The sequence below is a fragment of the Mobula birostris genome, chromosome 9 (assembly GCF_030028105.1).
Source record: "Mobula birostris isolate sMobBir1 chromosome 9, sMobBir1.hap1, whole genome shotgun sequence".
Classification (NCBI taxonomy): Eukaryota; Metazoa; Chordata; class Chondrichthyes; order Myliobatiformes; family Myliobatidae; genus Mobula; species Mobula birostris.
The window spans coordinates 133,604,568-133,622,998 of NC_092378.1; the positions used below are offsets into that span (position 1 = coordinate 133,604,568).

The window sequence follows — 18,431 nt, forward strand, 5'->3', positions numbered from 1 at the left end:
TTGTAATTGGAGAACCCTTATGGTCACTGATGATACGAATGGTAATTCCTGTATGAGGGCTGCTCACAGCCATCAAGCCATTTTTACCTCCTGAAATAATTACCTCACCTGAGAATAATACAAAAGGTCAGTCAATGTTAATCACTCAATACAGTGACAGCAGAACAGTTTCCATGAATTCTTGATGGTAGCCATGATTAGTGGTGCAGCTTATGATCAGCATTCAATTAAGGATATTGAGCAATCTACACTGTAGTGGAACATACCATCCAGAGAGTATGCAATAGCACTGACTGCCATTGGATGAGGGTGAATCTTCAATTCCATCTCAGTTTTCAACACTCCAAAGAGACGTACTGTACCATCGCTGTATCCTGCAGCTATCTGCTGTTTGTCAGCACATTTCCTTGAATTGATTGTGGGGCTCCAAGCCATACACACGCAGCTCTACAGCAAAATAACATTTACTAAAGTATGAAGGCTTCCATCAAGTGCTTTGATTTCCCACAGCATGCCAAAAATCCAGTGCAAATGAAACAACTGTTATAATACACGATACATTTCAATTGTTCAAATTCAAGTTACGTTTACTGTCATCCAACCATACACATGAAAATAATATTACGATTGAATGACTCAATAATTGTACTCAATAAATTACAATTATTTTATATTGACTTTGTAAGGTCATGAAGTTGCTAATAAAAGCTTCCATTTCACTTTTTGTAACATACCTGATTGAGAACATGAAACTGAACAACCAACTCAGTGCTGTGCATGACCCACACACGCAAGCTGCCATCTTCTGCACATGTGGCAAAATGACTTTCATCTGGACTAAAAATTACCTGGTTAACCTGAAGGAAGAAAAAGATAAACTGATCAAAATACTTAAGAATTTCCAGCTTATTTAATAAAGGTAACAAACAAATTCCACTGCAGCACATGTTGGTATTCCTTGTTTGTAGGAAACTGCGTACACTGAATTTAACAAAAAAAAAATTGATTCACTGTGAACATAAATTTATGGCATTACTTTCACTGCTCAAAAGTGTAATTGTGTATTTTTCTTAAACAATTGGTTTTATTGTGCTTCTTTAATCCTTGATGCCCAGGGCCATCTGGCAGCTGTACAAAAATGTTGCCGTTATTTCTTCCTCCTAAATTCCTTACTCATTCTTTCACACAACCCAAAGATTTTATTTTTGAAATTTTTTGCCAGTCTAAAATTCTCCTCCCCCTTTCTGCTGTTCAGAGAATTGGTCTATACTGTGTGCAAAACAAACTCTAATGAATACCCTCAAAAGTTCTGAGCAGAAATGAGCAACTCGCTCAGAGAACACATATTTTCCCAATGCTGCAACCTACTCTCAATGTACAATTCAGAAATCATCTGACCTTGTTTCTGTGGCCACTGATCAGACGGATGCTGGTATTTTCAGCCCAATTTATATACCACAATGTTCCTGCTGTGGTTCCCACAATTCCCATGTCCATGGTATCATCAAAGACTGCACTAACTACAGTGCCATCCAGAATCATTTCATGCTCCAGAAGCACTGAATTTGATCTGAAGGAAAAATCAGAACATTCAAAATAGATGCAATGAATAAGTTAAAGACCAAAAACATGTTTCCAGATAAGGAATCATATCTGTATTTCATACAAATCAACATGCTGAAATTTGCAAGCTCTAATGGGAAGTGAAGTTTGTGCAGTGAAAATTACGACTGAGAAGGTGCTTAGGAAGCTTAATGGTCTGAGGGTGGATAAATCTCCTGGACCTGATGGAATGCACCCTCAGGCTCTGAAGGAAGAAGCTGGAGAGATTGTGAAGGCATTAACGATGATCTTTCAAGAATCGATAGATTCTGCATTGTACCGGATGACTGGAAAATTGCAAATGTTACCCTGCTATTTAAGAAGGGTGGGAGGCAACAGAAAGGAAAGTATAGACCTGTTAGCCTGACATCAGTGTTTGGGAAGTTGTTGGAATCGATTGTCAGGGATGAGATTACGAAGTACCTGGAGGAACATGACAAGATAGCCCAAAGCCAGCATGGTTTCCTGAAAGGAAATTCCTGCCTGACAAACCTACTGCAATTCTTTGAGGAAATTACAAGTAGGGTAGACAAAGGAGATGCAGTAGATGTGGTGTACTTAGATTTTCAGAAGGCCTTTGACAAGGTACCACACATGAGGCTACTTAGCAAGATAAGAGCCCATGGAATTACAGGGAAGTTACTAGCATGAGTGGAGTATTGGCTGGTCGGCAGAAAACAAAGAGTGGGAATAAAGGGATCCTATTCTGGCTGGCTGCTGGTTACCAGTGGAGTTCCACAGGGGTTGGTGTTGGGACCACTGCTTTTTACACTGTACATCAATGATTTGGACGATGGTATTAATGGATTTGTGGCTAAATTTGCCGATGATACAAAGATAGGTGGAGGAGCAGGTAGTGTTGAGGAAACACAGAGCCTCAGGGAGACTTAGATGGTTTAGGTGAATGGGCAAAGAAGTGGCAAATGAAATACAATGTTGGAAAGTGTATGATCATGCACTTTGGTAGAAAAAATAAATGGGCAGACTATTATTTAGATGGGGAGAGAATTCAAAATGCAGAGATGCAAAGGGACGTGGGAGTCCTTGTGCAAGATATCCTAAAGGTTAACCTCTAGGTTGAGTCAGTTGTGAAGAAGGCAAATGCAATGTTGGCATTTATTTCTAAGGTATAGAATATAAGAGCAGGAATATGATGTTGAGGACCTATAAGGCACTTGTGAGACCACATTTGGAGTATTGTGTGCAGTTTTGGGCTCCTTATTTTAGAAGGGATATACTGACATTGGAGATGGTTTAGAGAAGAGTCACGAGAATGATTCCAGGAATGAAAGGATTATCATATGAGGAATGCCTGGCAGCTCTTGGGCTGTATTCCCTGCAGTTCAGGAGAATGAAGGCGGACCTCATAGAAACATTCCGAATGTTAAAAGGCCTGAACAGATTAGATACAGCAAAGTTATTTCTCATGGCAGGGGATTCCAGGACAAGAGGGCACGACTTCAGGATTGAAGGATGTCCATTTAGACTGAGGTGTGGAGAAACGCAGCCTACCTGGGGGAAGCAACAGTGGCCACGCCTCTGGCACAGAGTCTGGCCCTGTGGCTCAGAGAGGTAGGGAAAGGAAGAGGATGGCAGCAGTGATAGGGGACTCTATCGTTAGGCGGGTCAGACAGGTGATTCTGTGGATTCAGGAAAGAAACACAGGTGGTGGTTTGCCTCCCAGGTGCCAGGGTCCAGGATGTTTCTGATCATGTCCATGATATCCTGAAGTGGGAAGGAGAACAGTGAGAGGTCGTGGTACATATTGGTACCAACGACATAGATAGGAAAAGGGAGGAGGTCCTGAAAACAGATTACAGGGAATTAGGAAGTTGAGAAGCAGAACCTCAAATGTAGTAATCTCAGGATTACTGCCTGTGCCATGTGACAGTGAGATAGGAATAGATTGAGGTGGAGGATAAATGCGTGGCTGAGGGATTGGAGCAGGGAGCAGGGAGCAGGGATTCAGATTTCTGGATGATTGGGACCTCCTTTGGGGCAGGTGTGACCTGTACAAAAAGGACAGGTTGCACTTGAATCCAAGGGGGGCCAATATTCTGGCTAGGAGGTTTCCTAAGGCTATTGGGGAAAGTATAAACTAGAATTGCTGGGGGGTGGGAACCAAACTGAAGAGATGGAGGAAGGGAAGGCCGGCTCACAAATAGAGAAAGCTTGGAGACAGTGCGAGAGGGTGGATAGGAAGGTGATAGAGAAGGGATGCGCTCAGACCGATGGTTTGAGATATGTCTATTTTAATGCAAGGAGTATTATGAACAAAGCAGATTAACTTAGAGCATGGATTAGTACTTGGAGCTGTGATGTTGCGCCATTACAGAGACTTGGATGGTTCAGGGGCAGGAATGGTTACTTAGAGTGCTAGGTTTTAGATGTTTCAGAAAGGACAGGGAGGGAGGCAAAAGAAGTGGGGGCATGGCACTGCTGATCAGAGATAGTATCACGTCTGCAGAAAAAGAGGAAGTCATGGAGGGATTGTCTATTGAGTCTCTGTGGGAAGTTAGGAAGAGGAAGGGGTTAATAACTCTGCTGGGTGTTTTTTATAGACCACCCAATAGTAACAGGGATATCGAGGAGCAGATAGGGAGACAGATACTGGAAAGGTGTAATAATAACAGGGTTGTCGTGGTGGGAGATTTTAATTTCCCAAATATTGATTGGCATCTCCCTAGATCAAGGGGGTTAGATGGGGTGGAGTTTGTTAGGTGTGCTCACGAAGGTTTGTTGACACAATGTGTAGATAAGCCTACAAGGGGAGAGGCTGTACTTGATCTGGTATTGGGAAATGAACCCAGCGAGAGAACATTTTGGAGATAGTGGTCACAATTCTATCTCCTTTACCATAGCAATGGAGAGGGATACTAACAGACGTTAGGAAAGCATTTAATTGGAGTAAGGGGAAATATGAAGCTATCAGGGAGGAACTTGAAAGCATAAATTGGGAACATGTTCTCAGGGAAATGTACAGCAGAAATGTGACAAATGTTCAGGGGATATTTGCATGGTGTTTTCTGCATAGGTACGTTCCAATGAGACAGGAAAAGGATGGTAGGGTACAGAAACCGCGGTGTACAATGGGTGTTGTAAATCTAGTCAAGAAGAAAAGCTTACGAAAGGTTCAGAAAAAAAATTAGGTAATGGTAGAGATCTAGAAGATTATAAGGTTAGCAGGAAGGAGGAAGGAGCTTAAGAATGAAATTAGGAGAGCCAGAAGGGGCCATGAGAAGGCCTTGGTGGACAGGATTAAGGAAAACCACAAGGCATTCTACAAGTATGTGAAGAGCAAGAGGATAAGACGTGAGAGAATAAAAGTGTGACAGTGGAAAAGTGTGTATGGAACCGGAGGAGATAGCAGAGGTACTTAATGAATACTTTGCTTCAGTATTCACTACAGAAAAGGATCTTGGTAATTGTAGGGATGACTTACAGCAGACTGAAAAGCTTGAGCATATAGATATTAAGAAAGAGGATGTGCTGGAGCTTTTGGAAAGCATCAAGTTGGATAAGTCACTGGACCAGAGGAGATGTACCCCAGGCTACTGTGGGAGGCGAGGGAGGAGATTGCTGAGCCTCTGGCAATGATATTTGCATCATCATTGGGGATGGGAAAGGTTCTGAAGGATTGGAAGGTTGACTCTGTGGTTAAGGAGGCATACGGCGCATTGGCCTTCAACCGTGGGATTGAGTTTAGGAGCCAAGAGGTAATGTTGCAGCTATATAGGACCCTGGTCAGACCCCACTTGGAGTACTGTGCTCAGTTCTGGTCACCTCACTACAGGAAGGATGTGGAAACCATAGAAAGGGTGCAGAGGAGATTTACAAAGATGTTGTCTGGATTGGGAAGCATGCCTTATGAGAATAGGTTGAGTGAACTTGGCCTTTTCTCCTTGGAGCAACGGAGGATGAGAGGTGACCTGATAGAGGTGTATAAGATAATAAGAGACATTGATCCTGTGGATAGTCAGAGGCTTTTCCCCAGGGCTGAAATGGCTATCACGAGAGGGCACAGTTTTAAGGTGCTAGGAAGGAGGTACAGTGGAGATGTCGGGGTAAATTGTTGTCTTTGTTGTGTTTTTTCTTATTTTTACGCAGAGCGTGGTGAGTGCGTGGAATGGGCTGCCAGCAACTGTGGTGGAGGTGGATACAATAGGGTCTTTTAAGAGACTCCTGGATAGGTACATGGAGGTTAGAAAAATAGAGGGCTATGGGTAATCCTAGGTAATTTCTGAAGTAAGGACATGTTCGGCACAGCATTTTGGGCCGAAGGGCCTGTATTGTGCTGTAGGTTTTCTATGTTTCTAAATTATTTTAGTCAGAAGGTGGTAAATCTGTGGAATTTGTTGCCATGAGCAGCTGTGGAGGCCAAATTACTGGGTGTATTTAAGGCAGAGATAGATAGGTTTTCCATTAGCCAGGGCATCAAAGGGTATGGGGTGAAGGTAGGGGAGTGAGGATGACTAGAAGAATTGGATCAGCCTGTAACTGAATGGCTGAGCAGACTCAATGGGCCAAATGGCCTACTTCTGCTCCTGTATCTTATGGTCTAAATCTCTCCTATTGCTATAGAATTTCTATTTCCCATACAAATTAAGGTAAGAATTCATTGCAATGAAAATCCACTGCAATATCACCTTGCTCTCGTTCCCTCAAGTCTCATTTCCTGCAATCCAGTGACTGCCCACAGCTGGATCTTCTTTGTGTTACTGCCACTCATCAAGCGATGACCTCGACATTGCACAATTCCTAAAACAGAAAAGTCGCAGATGACACTATTGCAGTTGGTAAGATCTCAGAGAGCGATGAGGAGACGTACAGGAGTGAGACGGATTGACTTGTCGAGTGGTTTTGCAACAACAACCTTGCACTCAACATCAACAAAACCAAGAAATTAATTGTGGACTTCAGGAATGCAAAGTCAGGAGAACGCACACAGTCCTCATTGAGGAGTCAGTGGTGGAAAAGATGAGTGGCATCAAGTTCCTGCATCTCAGCATCCTGGAAAATCTATCCTGAGTCTAACATATTGATATATTGTATGTCAGCTAAGTCTCTAGCAAATATCTATAGATGTACAGTGAAGAGCATTTTGAATGGTTGCATCACAGCATGGTACGCAAGTTCCAATGCACAAGACCGCTGGTGGCTGCAAATGGTTGTAAACTCAGTTAGCTCCATCATGGGTGCAACCCTTCCCAACTTCGGAAAAACCTTAAAAGGCTGTACCTCAAGGCAGCAGCATCTAGCATTAAGGATCCTTACCATCTGCAACATGCCCCCCTCTTGTTACTACTACTGAGAGGAGATACAAACCACCGTGAAAGCCCACACAATAATTCAGAAACAGCTTCTTCCCCTTCACCATTGGATTTCTGAATAGTCCATGAACACTACCTCGTGATTCCTTTCCTGTTCACTACTTATTTTGTAACTCAATATAACTCTTACGTCTTTGCAACGTACTGCTGCAGAACATTGTATTTCACATCATATAAGCCGATGATAATAAACCTGTTTCTGATGTGATAAATAACATTGCCGCACTGCTGTTAAGTATTGGACCATATTATAACTTTATGTACCAATTTCCCCTTCATCTGCATCCCATGTCATGAAACATCTGTTGTGCTGTGTGTCCCATGCACAGATCTTCCCTGTATTGGTTGCGGTATAAAGAACTGAATCACAGTTATAGCACAGTGCAGTGAGCTCCCCAGCATTCACTTCACCTGGGATTGAGACCCTGTGAACCTGTAACAACAAAATAAAACAAATAACATTTGAAAATTTTACATCAAGATAAAAATATTTCCTACTCTAATGTGGTAAATAGAGGATAAAGGACAGAAAGCCAGGCTTAAGAAAATGCAAACTAATGTGCTAACTCTATACTTTATATACATCTGTTACACAGAAGTACCAACGCACATCAAAATGTCTCTCCTTCTACAGTATCCACAACCCCTTGTGTTACTGTACTGCACCCTATCACAGGCCTTCTTTTACTGATTGATACCCTCTGCAACTTCCTTTGCAACTTTAAACTTATTTCATTATTACATCTTTCCAGTTCCGATGAAAGGTCACTGACTTTAAACTGTGAGGACAAACCAAGTTATCAGAAGATTGATGCTGATGAGAGAGATAAGGGAGACAATGGAGAAACATTCAAAATGCTAATAAGAGAGAAGAGAGAGTTTAATGAGAAAGAAACACATTTCAGATATTGACAGACCGATTGCTTTGAACCTGAACTGTTTGAAGTTTGATGGACAGGCGATACCCCAGCAGGGGGATAAAAAGAACAGGTTCGCTAAGGCACAACACACACCACGAGATCACGAGATAACGAAACCCTGGAAGAGCGGTGTGCCCCCACAAGTTGGTGAGAGTTGGAGGTCTGGTTCGAGGGAACCGACCATAGACTGACAGGGTGAAAAGGGACAATTGGCAGGAACCTGGTGTGTGTGTGTCCGCCCTTGCCTGGGTGCCAGGTTCACCGTGGAAGAACGGTCGTATCTGGAGCGGAGGGGTCACAGTCGGTGACCACAGAAGACATAAAAAAGGGTCTGCCCAAAAGCCAACTGCGAAGAACATCAAAGGTCTGCTGAATCAGATTTGCATATCTCTCTCTCTCCAACAGCACAACAGCGATTACTGCGAACTGTAATAAGCTGAACTGAACTCTGTGTCACCTGAGACTGATCATTTTACCCCTAGACTGCGATAGAGCTTGGTTGATTCCTATTACCCTGGTTCTGTGTACATGTGTGTTTTATCATTGCTAACCTGTTGCATTTATATCCTTATGATTAGAGTACTGTGTTACTTATTTCTTTAATAAAACTTTATTAGCTTCTGTTAAACCAGACTCCAACTAAGTGGTCCATTTCTGCTGGTTTGGCAACCCAGTTACAGGGTACGTAACAAAGCATTAATTCTGTTTCTTCTCCACTAGTGCTGCCTCTATTTCGGATTTAGTAAGTATGTTGTTTGGATAAAATGTCAGCCTTTCTTTTCTAAATATTACAAACTATATGCCATTGTAACTTAAAGATGTTTCATCAGAGATATGTTCAGTTTTCTTACACTGATCTGCGAATTTGCTTGATGAAAACAAATTTGTTCAATTAATAAATGAGTTTATTTGAAAACAATTTTGAGATCAGAACTAAAAACGATCAAAATGTTCTATAATTTTCTGTTAATTTTTATTAAAATGGGAACCAAGGATAATGACAAAATTTGTCCGCAGCAAATGCTTTTTTAAAATTTGTATGAAATACATAACAACGGTTTTACTAATATTTAAGCTTTATGGCCACACATGCAATGACTAAATGTAACTCCTGGACAAATGCAGTTCATGTGTTGCCACTTCATGAACGTGTTATTTTCTGCATCATTTATTCTCATGTTCAGAGGCTAGTCACCCCAAGGCAGTTAATACATTGCTAGGCCATGATTCAACAGCACACAGAAGTCAGTTTAAAGAAATGAAAGAGAATTTTTATCTTTATCGAATTTTCAGCCCAGCCATCGAAGCATCTCCTACCCATTTATGGAAGGGTTTGCAGTTCTCACATAAGCTTCATCAGTCAGCACATTATCATAATGGACCATGCCCAAGATGGAGAAGACATCTCACAAAATTGCCATCTTTAGCAGAAGGAAAAAAAAACTAGAAGGTAAGCTGTCACATGTTGAGTTCTGAATTACTCTTCAGCCATGATCAGAGCAGCAGCTTCTGGCAGGTTATTCATTTTATGCTGCTTTCATACAATCAACTGATGGCATCTGGCATGAGGTAATTAGAATAATCTATAAAACAGGACCAGATTTAGGCTATTCAGCCCATTGAGTCTGCTAAACCATTCAATCATGCTGATATCTTTTCCCTTTCAATTCCATTTTCCCACCTTTCCCATCTTAATTAAGAACCACTTTAAATATAGTCAATAACTTGGCCTCTATAGCTGTCTGTGACAAAAAATTCCATAGATTCAGCACCTTATACTCTCCTACGATTGGAAACATTCTCTCGGTATCCACTGTCGGCCTTTCAGTATTTGGTAGGTTTCAATGAGATACACCCCTCATTCTTTTAAACTTCAAAGTGTACAGGCCAACCCTTTCATTTCCAGATCACTCTTGTACACCTCCCTTTTGCTAATTCAGCACATGCTATTTTAGATATGGGTTTCAAAACTGCTCACAATACTCCAAATGTGATCTGATCAGTGCCTTATAAACCCTCAGCATTGAATATACAGTACATTTAAAGCCCAACAGTGAGCTATTTACTATTACAGAAATATATCTTAAAAAGCAAAAACTGACCTTCAGTTGTACTTCATTAGCATTCTCTTCTATCAACCAGAAATGCACAGCTCCTACCCCAACACAGGCAAACTCATTGAAGGCAGTAGGGTCAAATGCTAAATCATGGATAGGATCACATATTTTTGTAGTTGCCACAAGCTCATAATTCCTGGTATTCCATAAAGCAATTGTGAGGTCCCTGTAATCTCCTGAAATAAATTAGATCAAATCAACATCAGAAACCTTTAAGGAGCAAAACCTAATGTATGTATGGTGTGTGTGTGTGCTTAAGACCTTTGCACAGTATTGGTAGGTTTCAATGAGATACACCCCTCATTCTTTTAAACTTCAATATGTACAGGCCTAGAACAATCATATATTAACCCTTTCATTTCCAGATCATTCTTGTACACCTCCCTTTTTCTAACTCAGCACATACTATTTTAGATATGGGTTCCAAAACTGCATTGCAGTGCATTGCACTGTACTGCTGCTGAAAAAAAAAAAAAAAAAAAATTCATAACATATGCAAGTGATGATTTACCTGATCCTGTTATGGGTCTCTATTGTGGACTGACAGCAGAAAGGGAAGCAGGGAGGGAGGAATAATGGTTGGGAAAAAGGGAACAAAGAGGGAAGGAGCAGAAAGCACCAGAGGGATATTCTGCAATGATCAATAACCAATTGTTTGGAATCAAATTATCTTGCCCTGTGTCCCAGGCCTGGGTGTGTCTGTACCCATGTCAACCCCTGCCCCTGGTACTCCTCCTCTGCCATCTGTTCCCCTGTGGTGCTCCACCCTCACTATTCCCAACATTCTTTGCTCTCACCAGATTTACAGATTCGCTTTCCACTCCACAGTACAGCACTGAACAAAACTCATTGGCACCCTAGCAATATATATGTGCCTAATACTTTTGCACAGTATGTATACTATATAAGACCTGGAGATTCATCTCTTTACAGGCAGCTACAAACCAAAGGAACCCAATAGAACCCATTAAAAAAAGACAGTTAAATACCCAAAGTGCAGAATTAAGTGACAAATCATGCAAACAATACAAGTAAGCAAATAACATTCAGAACTGAAGTTCATGAAAGTGAGTCCACAGTCGTGAAGCCCATCATCGCTACAGCTGGTCCAGAAGCCCGTTAGTTGCAGGCCACAGCCTCAGTTCAGCACAGAGGTGAGTAGTGAGCTAAACACTGGCCCATCCCTCTCCTCTGGCCCCGACACCCCGACCTTTCCAATCTAACCCAGCGCTTAAATCGGCCAAATCTCAGGTCATTCTTCGCTCTCAGACCTGGGCCCCACAGCTTCAATATGCTCTCAGGCCCGGGGCCCACTGTATATACAGGAGTTTCCCGCTTTTCGAATGTTTGCTTTACGAAACCTCACTGTTACGAAAGACCTACATTAGTTCCCTGTTTTCACTAACAGTAGGTGTTTTCACTGTTACGAAAAAAAGCAGCATGTGATAAAAAAAAATCAGCGTGCGAAAAAACCAGCGCGCGCCCCGAGCAGCCGCTCTCCCCCGGATTCGGAATGGTATTCTCGCCAGCATTGCTTAAACACGTGCCTGTGAGCAGCCGTCTGCAAGATGAGTTTTAAGGTATTGGAAAAGCCAGAAGAGCTCGTAAGGGTGTTACATTTAGCCTAAAACTAGACATAATTAAGCATTTCGATCGTGGTGAACGAAGTAAGGACAAAGTGAGTTTGGCTTGTGGAAGTTGATGAACATGATGTTGAAGAGGTTTTTGCATCTCATGACCAAGAACTAATAGATGAAGAGCTGATGCAATTAGAAGAGGAAAGGATAACAATCGAAACCGAATACAGTAGCGAACTGAACGTGAAGTAACTGCATGAGATTTTCACTGCAATGATAAAGTACGACTTTAATTTTGAAAGGGTACATAGGTTTAGGGGATATCAGCAAGATGGTTTGAGACCTTACAAAGAACTGTATGATTGAAAAATGAGCGAGGCTCAGCAGTCAAGCAAGCCTTCCACATCAGCCACAGCAGACGATGAACCTCTATCTTCGACATCGAGGCAGGCAGAGATAGAAGATGACCTGCCTGCCGTAATGGAAACAGATGACGATGAGATGACACCCCAGTGTCCCACCACCCCAACCCCAGGCTGCGGACAGATACCGATTCGCAGAGAATGCAGCGGTAGCCAGGACCACCCAGCACATCTTTAAGAAAACAGCCAAAATAAACATGCAAATTAATTATGTGCTGGGCGGCACCTAATTAATTAGCTTGTTTATTTTGGCTTTTTTCTTAAAGATGTGCTGTGTGCCTCCCGGCTACCACTGTACCACCGCATGCTTCACGGCGATGTATCGGTCGGCGGCCTGGAGGGTGGGGGCCACTGCACCACCCCAACCTGCGACGACTCAGTCTAACACACCATCATCAGTGTGCTCGGTGCTGTCCCAATTCCGGTAAGTGATACTACACTGTGCATACATTATTTCTACTTTATATCGGCTGTGTATTTTTACGTGTTATTTGGTATGATTTGGCAGCTTCATAGCTTAAAGGTTACTGGACAGAGTGTTTTTGCCGAGAGCGCTTGCATGAGATTTTCTGCCGCGAGTGCTTGCGCCGTGTTTTTGCCGACGGCACTTGCGCGAGATTTTCGCTACGGAGAACAGTGCCAGCAATGATTGTGGTAAAGTATTTCTACTTTATATAGGCTGTGTATTTATCATATCATTCCGGCTTTTACTATATGTTACTGTTATTTTAGGTTTTATGTGTTGTTTGGCATGATTTGGTAGGTTATTTTTGGGTCTGTGAATGCTCACAAAATTTTCCCATATAAGTAAATGGTAATTGCTTCTTCGCTTTACGACATTCTGGCTTACGAACCATTTCATAGGAACGCTTTACCTTCGGGTGGCGGGGGAAACCTGTATTCAGTCCATACCCAATATTTCCAATCTGGCCGGCCACTTAAATTGGTCAAACATCAGCTTGTTCCTCTTTCTCAGGCCCAGGCCCCATCGTCATTACTCTACTTCACCCCAGTTCTGCTGCTTCCAGTCACCTCCATGCCTGGTCTAGCAACGGCCAAACACTGGCTCATTCCCCACTGTCGGGCCCAAGCCCCACCGTCTTGATTCAGCACATACACACCATGTTGCAACTGTCTTGCACCTTCAATAATTCAGTTCACACTGCCAAAATGCCACATTGTATAAGTGGGTCAAAGGCTCAACTCCGAAATTGGAAGCTACAGGCTATTGATTGCAGTGATAGCTTCAGAGAAAACGTGTGATTAATAAAGCAGTTAATAGTTTTGTTTGCTGTCAGCAAGTCATCACTGTGCTTCCCTAGCACCATCTTAAACCAGAACCAAACCACCTAAGAATACTTAACAAAAAAAAAACTGACTCTACTTTAGAACATGCATATTACTTCCTTATTCAATGTCCACCACATCAGAAATATCCTTAGCTGCTCAAAGGAGAAATTCAAATTAATTAATTTGGCTCAGTAAGTTCAGTTAAACTCTTAAATTCTGACAATTATGTACATTTAACATAAGCAATATAGAGGTATGGTTCAGAGTGGTTACTACATGGTTCAACAGCACAGTTACTTGATTTACAGCTATACATTCATGGACAGCATTTAAAAATTGCAACCCCCCTGTAAAGTGAGGGTGTATTGTACTCCAAATTTGTTGAAATCAATACTAACTCTGGAAAGTTGCAACATGGCCAGACAAAAGATTGGGCCACATTAGAACGCAGGAAGCCACAGACAGGTCAAAAGGATTGGGAGGGAGAATTAAAGTGATAGGCGGCTGGAAGATGAGGGTCACCCCTCGAGTGAAGATGGTGTCAACGAACAACACAAAGGCGACACCGTTCACTAAATTACTTCCTTTACTTCTTTCAAATATAATTCAGCTGCTATTGGAGCGTGTGATCTACAGTTTCATGGTGTGTTTTCAGGCCGATTGAGCGATCTGGTACTTCGCTGTCTCCAAGGAAATTCGGAGAGGTTTTAAGTGAAGTGCGTGGCCTGGAGGCCAAGAAGTTTGGAGATGTGGTGCAAGCTCATGATCAACTCCATTACTTGCCAATTAAAATGTCGAGGAAGATTGAAATCAACAAGGGTTAGAGTGGAAGGCAAGCGGATGTTCAGCACCATCTGGTTTGAGTGACCAGTCTCTCTTTTGTTCTCTGCTGTCAGAGGAAGGTGACTGCACTTAATTGGTCTCACTCGTTGCTGCCAGATCCTTGAGTCGTGGGCAAGGTTTAGTCAACTGGACTTGTGGACTGGACTCTGTAGTTCATGTTATGATGTGTTTCTGGTTTCTGGTTGGTCTTTTTTTTGTTGCTATTTTGTGCAATTTTGATCTGGGTGGACTGGGCTGAGGTCTGTAGTCAATGAGTGACACAGTGCAAGAATAAACTGAACTGAGCTGAAACTGAATATTCTAGGATGCCTTTGTTGACTTGGTGATTTGACATTTTATATTCTGTGTTCGTCACTCCTTTTTTTGTCGTTTAAGCGATATGTTCTTTATTTGCACGCTGGGGGCTTGATGTTTATCTTTGAACAGGTTCTATGGTTTTCTTTGTTTCGTGGCTGTCTATGGGGAAGATGAATCTCAGGGTTGTATACTGCTTACATACTATGATAATAAATGTACTTTGAATCTTGAATGCAGATTATCTACTGCAGAGGACCATACCATGAACTACAAATGCATCATGCAAGATCAGTAATACAAATGAATCACTACTTTTCCTGAAAGAACTCTTTGGGTTCCTGGATGGGAAGGGTAGAGATAAAAAGACATATCTTGTATTTCCTGAGTTTCATGAGAATGCCATGACAACTAGAGTCGTGGAGATAGAACACCAACCATAAAGTCACAAAAAGAATGAATCCTTTGGAATTCAAGCAGGAAAGAAGAAAATTCACCAGCTTCAAACATTTGACTAAATCCTGCAGAAAAACATTGATAAGAAAGTAGTTGTAATATCAGATTATACTGCTCAAACATCAATAAACCTTACCAGCAGACATCAAGAATCTGTCATCTCTGGAATAGTCCATAGCTTGTACCTCAGTTTTATGGTGAGAAAGTACCTTCTTACAACTGCCACTCATGACATCCCAAATAAAAATGCAACAGCCAATTTTGTCTTGTTCTCCCGAAGCTGATGCAAGATCCTTGTGAGAAAAAAGAAAAGGGGAAAATCCCCCAAAATTTTTTTAAGGCATGTAATTAAGTGAAGGAATCCTCAGATCACAAAACTTCCCTGACATTAATACTAAAGAAACATCACAAAACATGCAAACTTTTGCAAAAATTCATGTGCGTGAGCAACAGCATACTTTCTTAAAGGTATTGTCTGCAAGAGTTAGTGGGGTGAATGGAAAATAATTTATCCCTTGCTTTGTATATTTCCCTTTGCCTGGACTGGTTATTTAATGAATTTCTTTGCTACCCCACACACCACTATTGCTGAATAGATGATGGCTCTGTTTATAATTAATATCTACAAAGCCCATGGTTTAGGAGAGACAAAACTTTCATACTTCCTTTTGGAATTTTCCTCATTTATTTTTAAGATAACCACAGATCTAAGATTTTGAATTCAAAAAATAACATTTGTAAATAGGTACTGTAAACCAAATATATATTGTTGATTATTATAAGGTATTAATAAATAAATTGTAACAAATGGAAAGGAAAGCACTACCTTATCAACCTCATCCACCACTTATCCCCCAAAAAACCTTGAAGCAGCAAGTATATTGTGCATTTATGGGCCAAAAGCAGGACTGCAATTTTAGAGTCAGTTGCACATCTACAAGGAACCACAATCATTACCACTTGGTTTTCTAATTATTAGAGGTGTCTAAATGTAACATAATTAACTGAGGTATAAAGGGCACCAGTGACTAGATCAAATCTCACCCAAATTCAGCCCAAGCATACCTGTGTATCATGGCTGACTGTAAGAGTAGAGACTTCTCCTGTGTGGCCTGTTAAATGTCTCTGAGATCCAGAATGCAGGTCCTCAACTACCACCAGACAGCCACAAGAATATGCAAAAAGACCTTGAAAAGGTAGATCAACAGAGATACAATCAAAATAATGGCAGGAACTTTTTTTTTACATGTTATAATCCTACACTATTACAATTACACTGTTCAGTTAATGCACTGCTTAGCAGTAGCCAAGATAAAATGTAATTCATTTTAACACAGCAAATTACGATAAATAAATGCTTAATGCAGATAGAAAATTAAATTACACAGGAAGACCACTAAATATGTAAATCACGGTATTAATTTGATAAAATTCTCAACACGGATACCGAAGACAAGAACTCTCTGCTGCATAATGTACATTTCCTTTTGAGATCGTGCATATTTTCCAAAAGTACTGCTTGTGCACATCTAGATTCCAAGGTATATTCTGTATACACCTGACTCATTTACATTCTGAGATCACAACTTATTCTAACAGTTACCTGTATCAGGATTCCAGACCATATTTCCTCTTCCATTTCCATTGTATCCAATTACTACTTTCAGTTTCAGATCCTCTTTCCCTTCAGGGAGGACTACATCCTAAAGTAGATTCAGAATATGAGATGAGAAAAAGAATATCATCAGAAAACAAAAGGCATAGAAACTACTTATAATTTAAACTACTTTACCTCCATATCTTGCAGTAAAGGTGATACTTTTTTTTGCTTCTGAGGTTGAGATTGTAGCACAGCTTTATATATTGTGTATTTAATCTGCAGTAATGTTTGACCCAGAATTTGGTTTTATTTCAGGGCTTTTTTCAAGACAACACAATTTTGAATAGGAACAAAAAAAAATTTTCAGCCAAAGGCTCCTCTATCAGTCAACTGAAAATTGCTGCTGCGAGCAACTTCCCAAGGGGAAAGCGGCTGCAATTATGCATCTCCCTGAAATTACTATTTTAATTTATAAATACATAGTTGGATCTCTCTTTCTCTCTCTCTCTCAGAGGCAGCTCAGATGGAATCAAGAGTCAATTTCACTGAATTCAAATTCACAAAATTAATTTTGATTTTGTCCTCCCTTTTCTTTCCTGCAATACAATGAGATAGGAGCAGAGAAGCAGAAGGCCATTCAGCTCTTTGAACCAGCTATGGCATTTATCAAGGTCATCACTGATCTTTCAGCTTTTTTTTTTAAAAAAAAAGCACCATCCGCATCATTATGATTCCTTTACTATCCAGAAATCCATCAATCTCTGTTTAGGATGAAAACAACAGAGCTTCCACAACCATCCAGGGTAGAATCCACCAAAGGTTATCACACTTTGAGTGAAGACAGTTCTCCTCATCTCAGCCCTTAATAGCCCACTCTTTTTCTCAAGTTGGCCCTTTGGTCTTAGACTCTCTACTCAGGGGTGACTTTCTCCTTGCATCTAAACTATCAAGCCATTTTTGTTTTGTCTTTGGTTTGATGAGATTTTCTTTCATTTTTTTGAGTGCTTAATAAAGTGTTGTTGTTGTTGTTCCTTTCCACACCTTGTGGTGCATCAACCTTGCCATTACTTTAGCGTTTGTTTTTTTTTTACAAGGCCAAGTTGCTAGCTCGATGCTCAACCCAGCCAGGATGGAAAGGGTGCAAGGAGCCGGCCAGATTCGAACACAAGACCACACGCCTCGCAGTCCGGTGCAGATGCCACTACACCACAGGCCGTTAACTGGAGTACATTGTCTATACAAACTCAAATAACAAATAAGTAATTATAATTGAATCTTAGACTGTTTCATTGTGGAATATATGGAGAATTACATCAGAACCTAATAACATCCTTATCTGCTCTGCAGACACACGCAATTCAAACAGGAACACGGGACAGCATTTGGAGCATGGGCTCCGGTTCATTTTCCCTTACAAGAACCCAGGACACAAACAAATTCCACCATTATCTCAATGTCAAATGCCTAGTGGGAAAATAAATGTTTTACAGAAATAGGCTTGAGGTGCATCTACCCCAATTAACTGCAGAGAGTTGTGGACACTGCTCAGCACATTACAGAAACCAGCCTCCTCTCCACGGACTCTGTCTATTCTTGCTGCCTCAGTAAAGCAGCCAGCATAATCAAAGACCAAACCCACCCCGGACATTCTGTTCTTCCTTCCCATCGGGCAGAAGATACAAAAGCTTGAAAGCGCATAATCACTTGGCTTAAGGACAACTTCTACCGTACTGTTATGAGACTACTGAATGTTTCGCTAGGACAATAGATGCATTCTTAACCTCACAATCTATCTCATTATGATCTTGTATCTTATTCTATGCCTGCACTTTCTCTGTAGCTGTTGCACTTTATTGTGCATTGTTATTGTTTTAACTTGTACTACCTCAAAGCACTGTGTAATAATTTGATCTATGAGCAACATGCAAGACAAGCTTTTCACTGTACCTCAGAACATGCGACAATAATAAATTAACTCTA

General features: G+C 41.2%; 1 protein-coding gene across 3 annotated transcripts in view; it reads right to left on the reverse strand.

Moving 5' to 3' along the window:
- wdr90 (WD repeat domain 90) overlaps positions 1–18,431 on the reverse strand; it is a 102,924-nt gene that overhangs the window by 14,848 nt on the left and 69,645 nt on the right. For all 3 annotated transcript variants that reach the window (XM_072268872.1, XM_072268871.1, XM_072268873.1), the window contains 10 exons: positions 16,455–16,554; positions 15,917–16,038; positions 14,988–15,144; positions 9,955–10,145; positions 7,197–7,365; positions 6,249–6,360; positions 1,399–1,570; positions 735–857; positions 267–447; positions 1–108 (listed from right to left, as the gene is read on the reverse strand). The exon at positions 1–108 is cut by the window's left edge and continues 23 nt beyond it. In XM_072268872.1, the coding sequence (XP_072124973.1) occupies positions 1–108; positions 267–447; positions 735–857; positions 1,399–1,570; positions 6,249–6,360; positions 7,197–7,365; positions 9,955–10,145; positions 14,988–15,144; positions 15,917–16,038; positions 16,455–16,554 (1,435 nt within the window). The remainder of the gene's footprint in view (positions 109–266; positions 448–734; positions 858–1,398; positions 1,571–6,248; positions 6,361–7,196; positions 7,366–9,954; positions 10,146–14,987; positions 15,145–15,916; positions 16,039–16,454; positions 16,555–18,431) is intronic.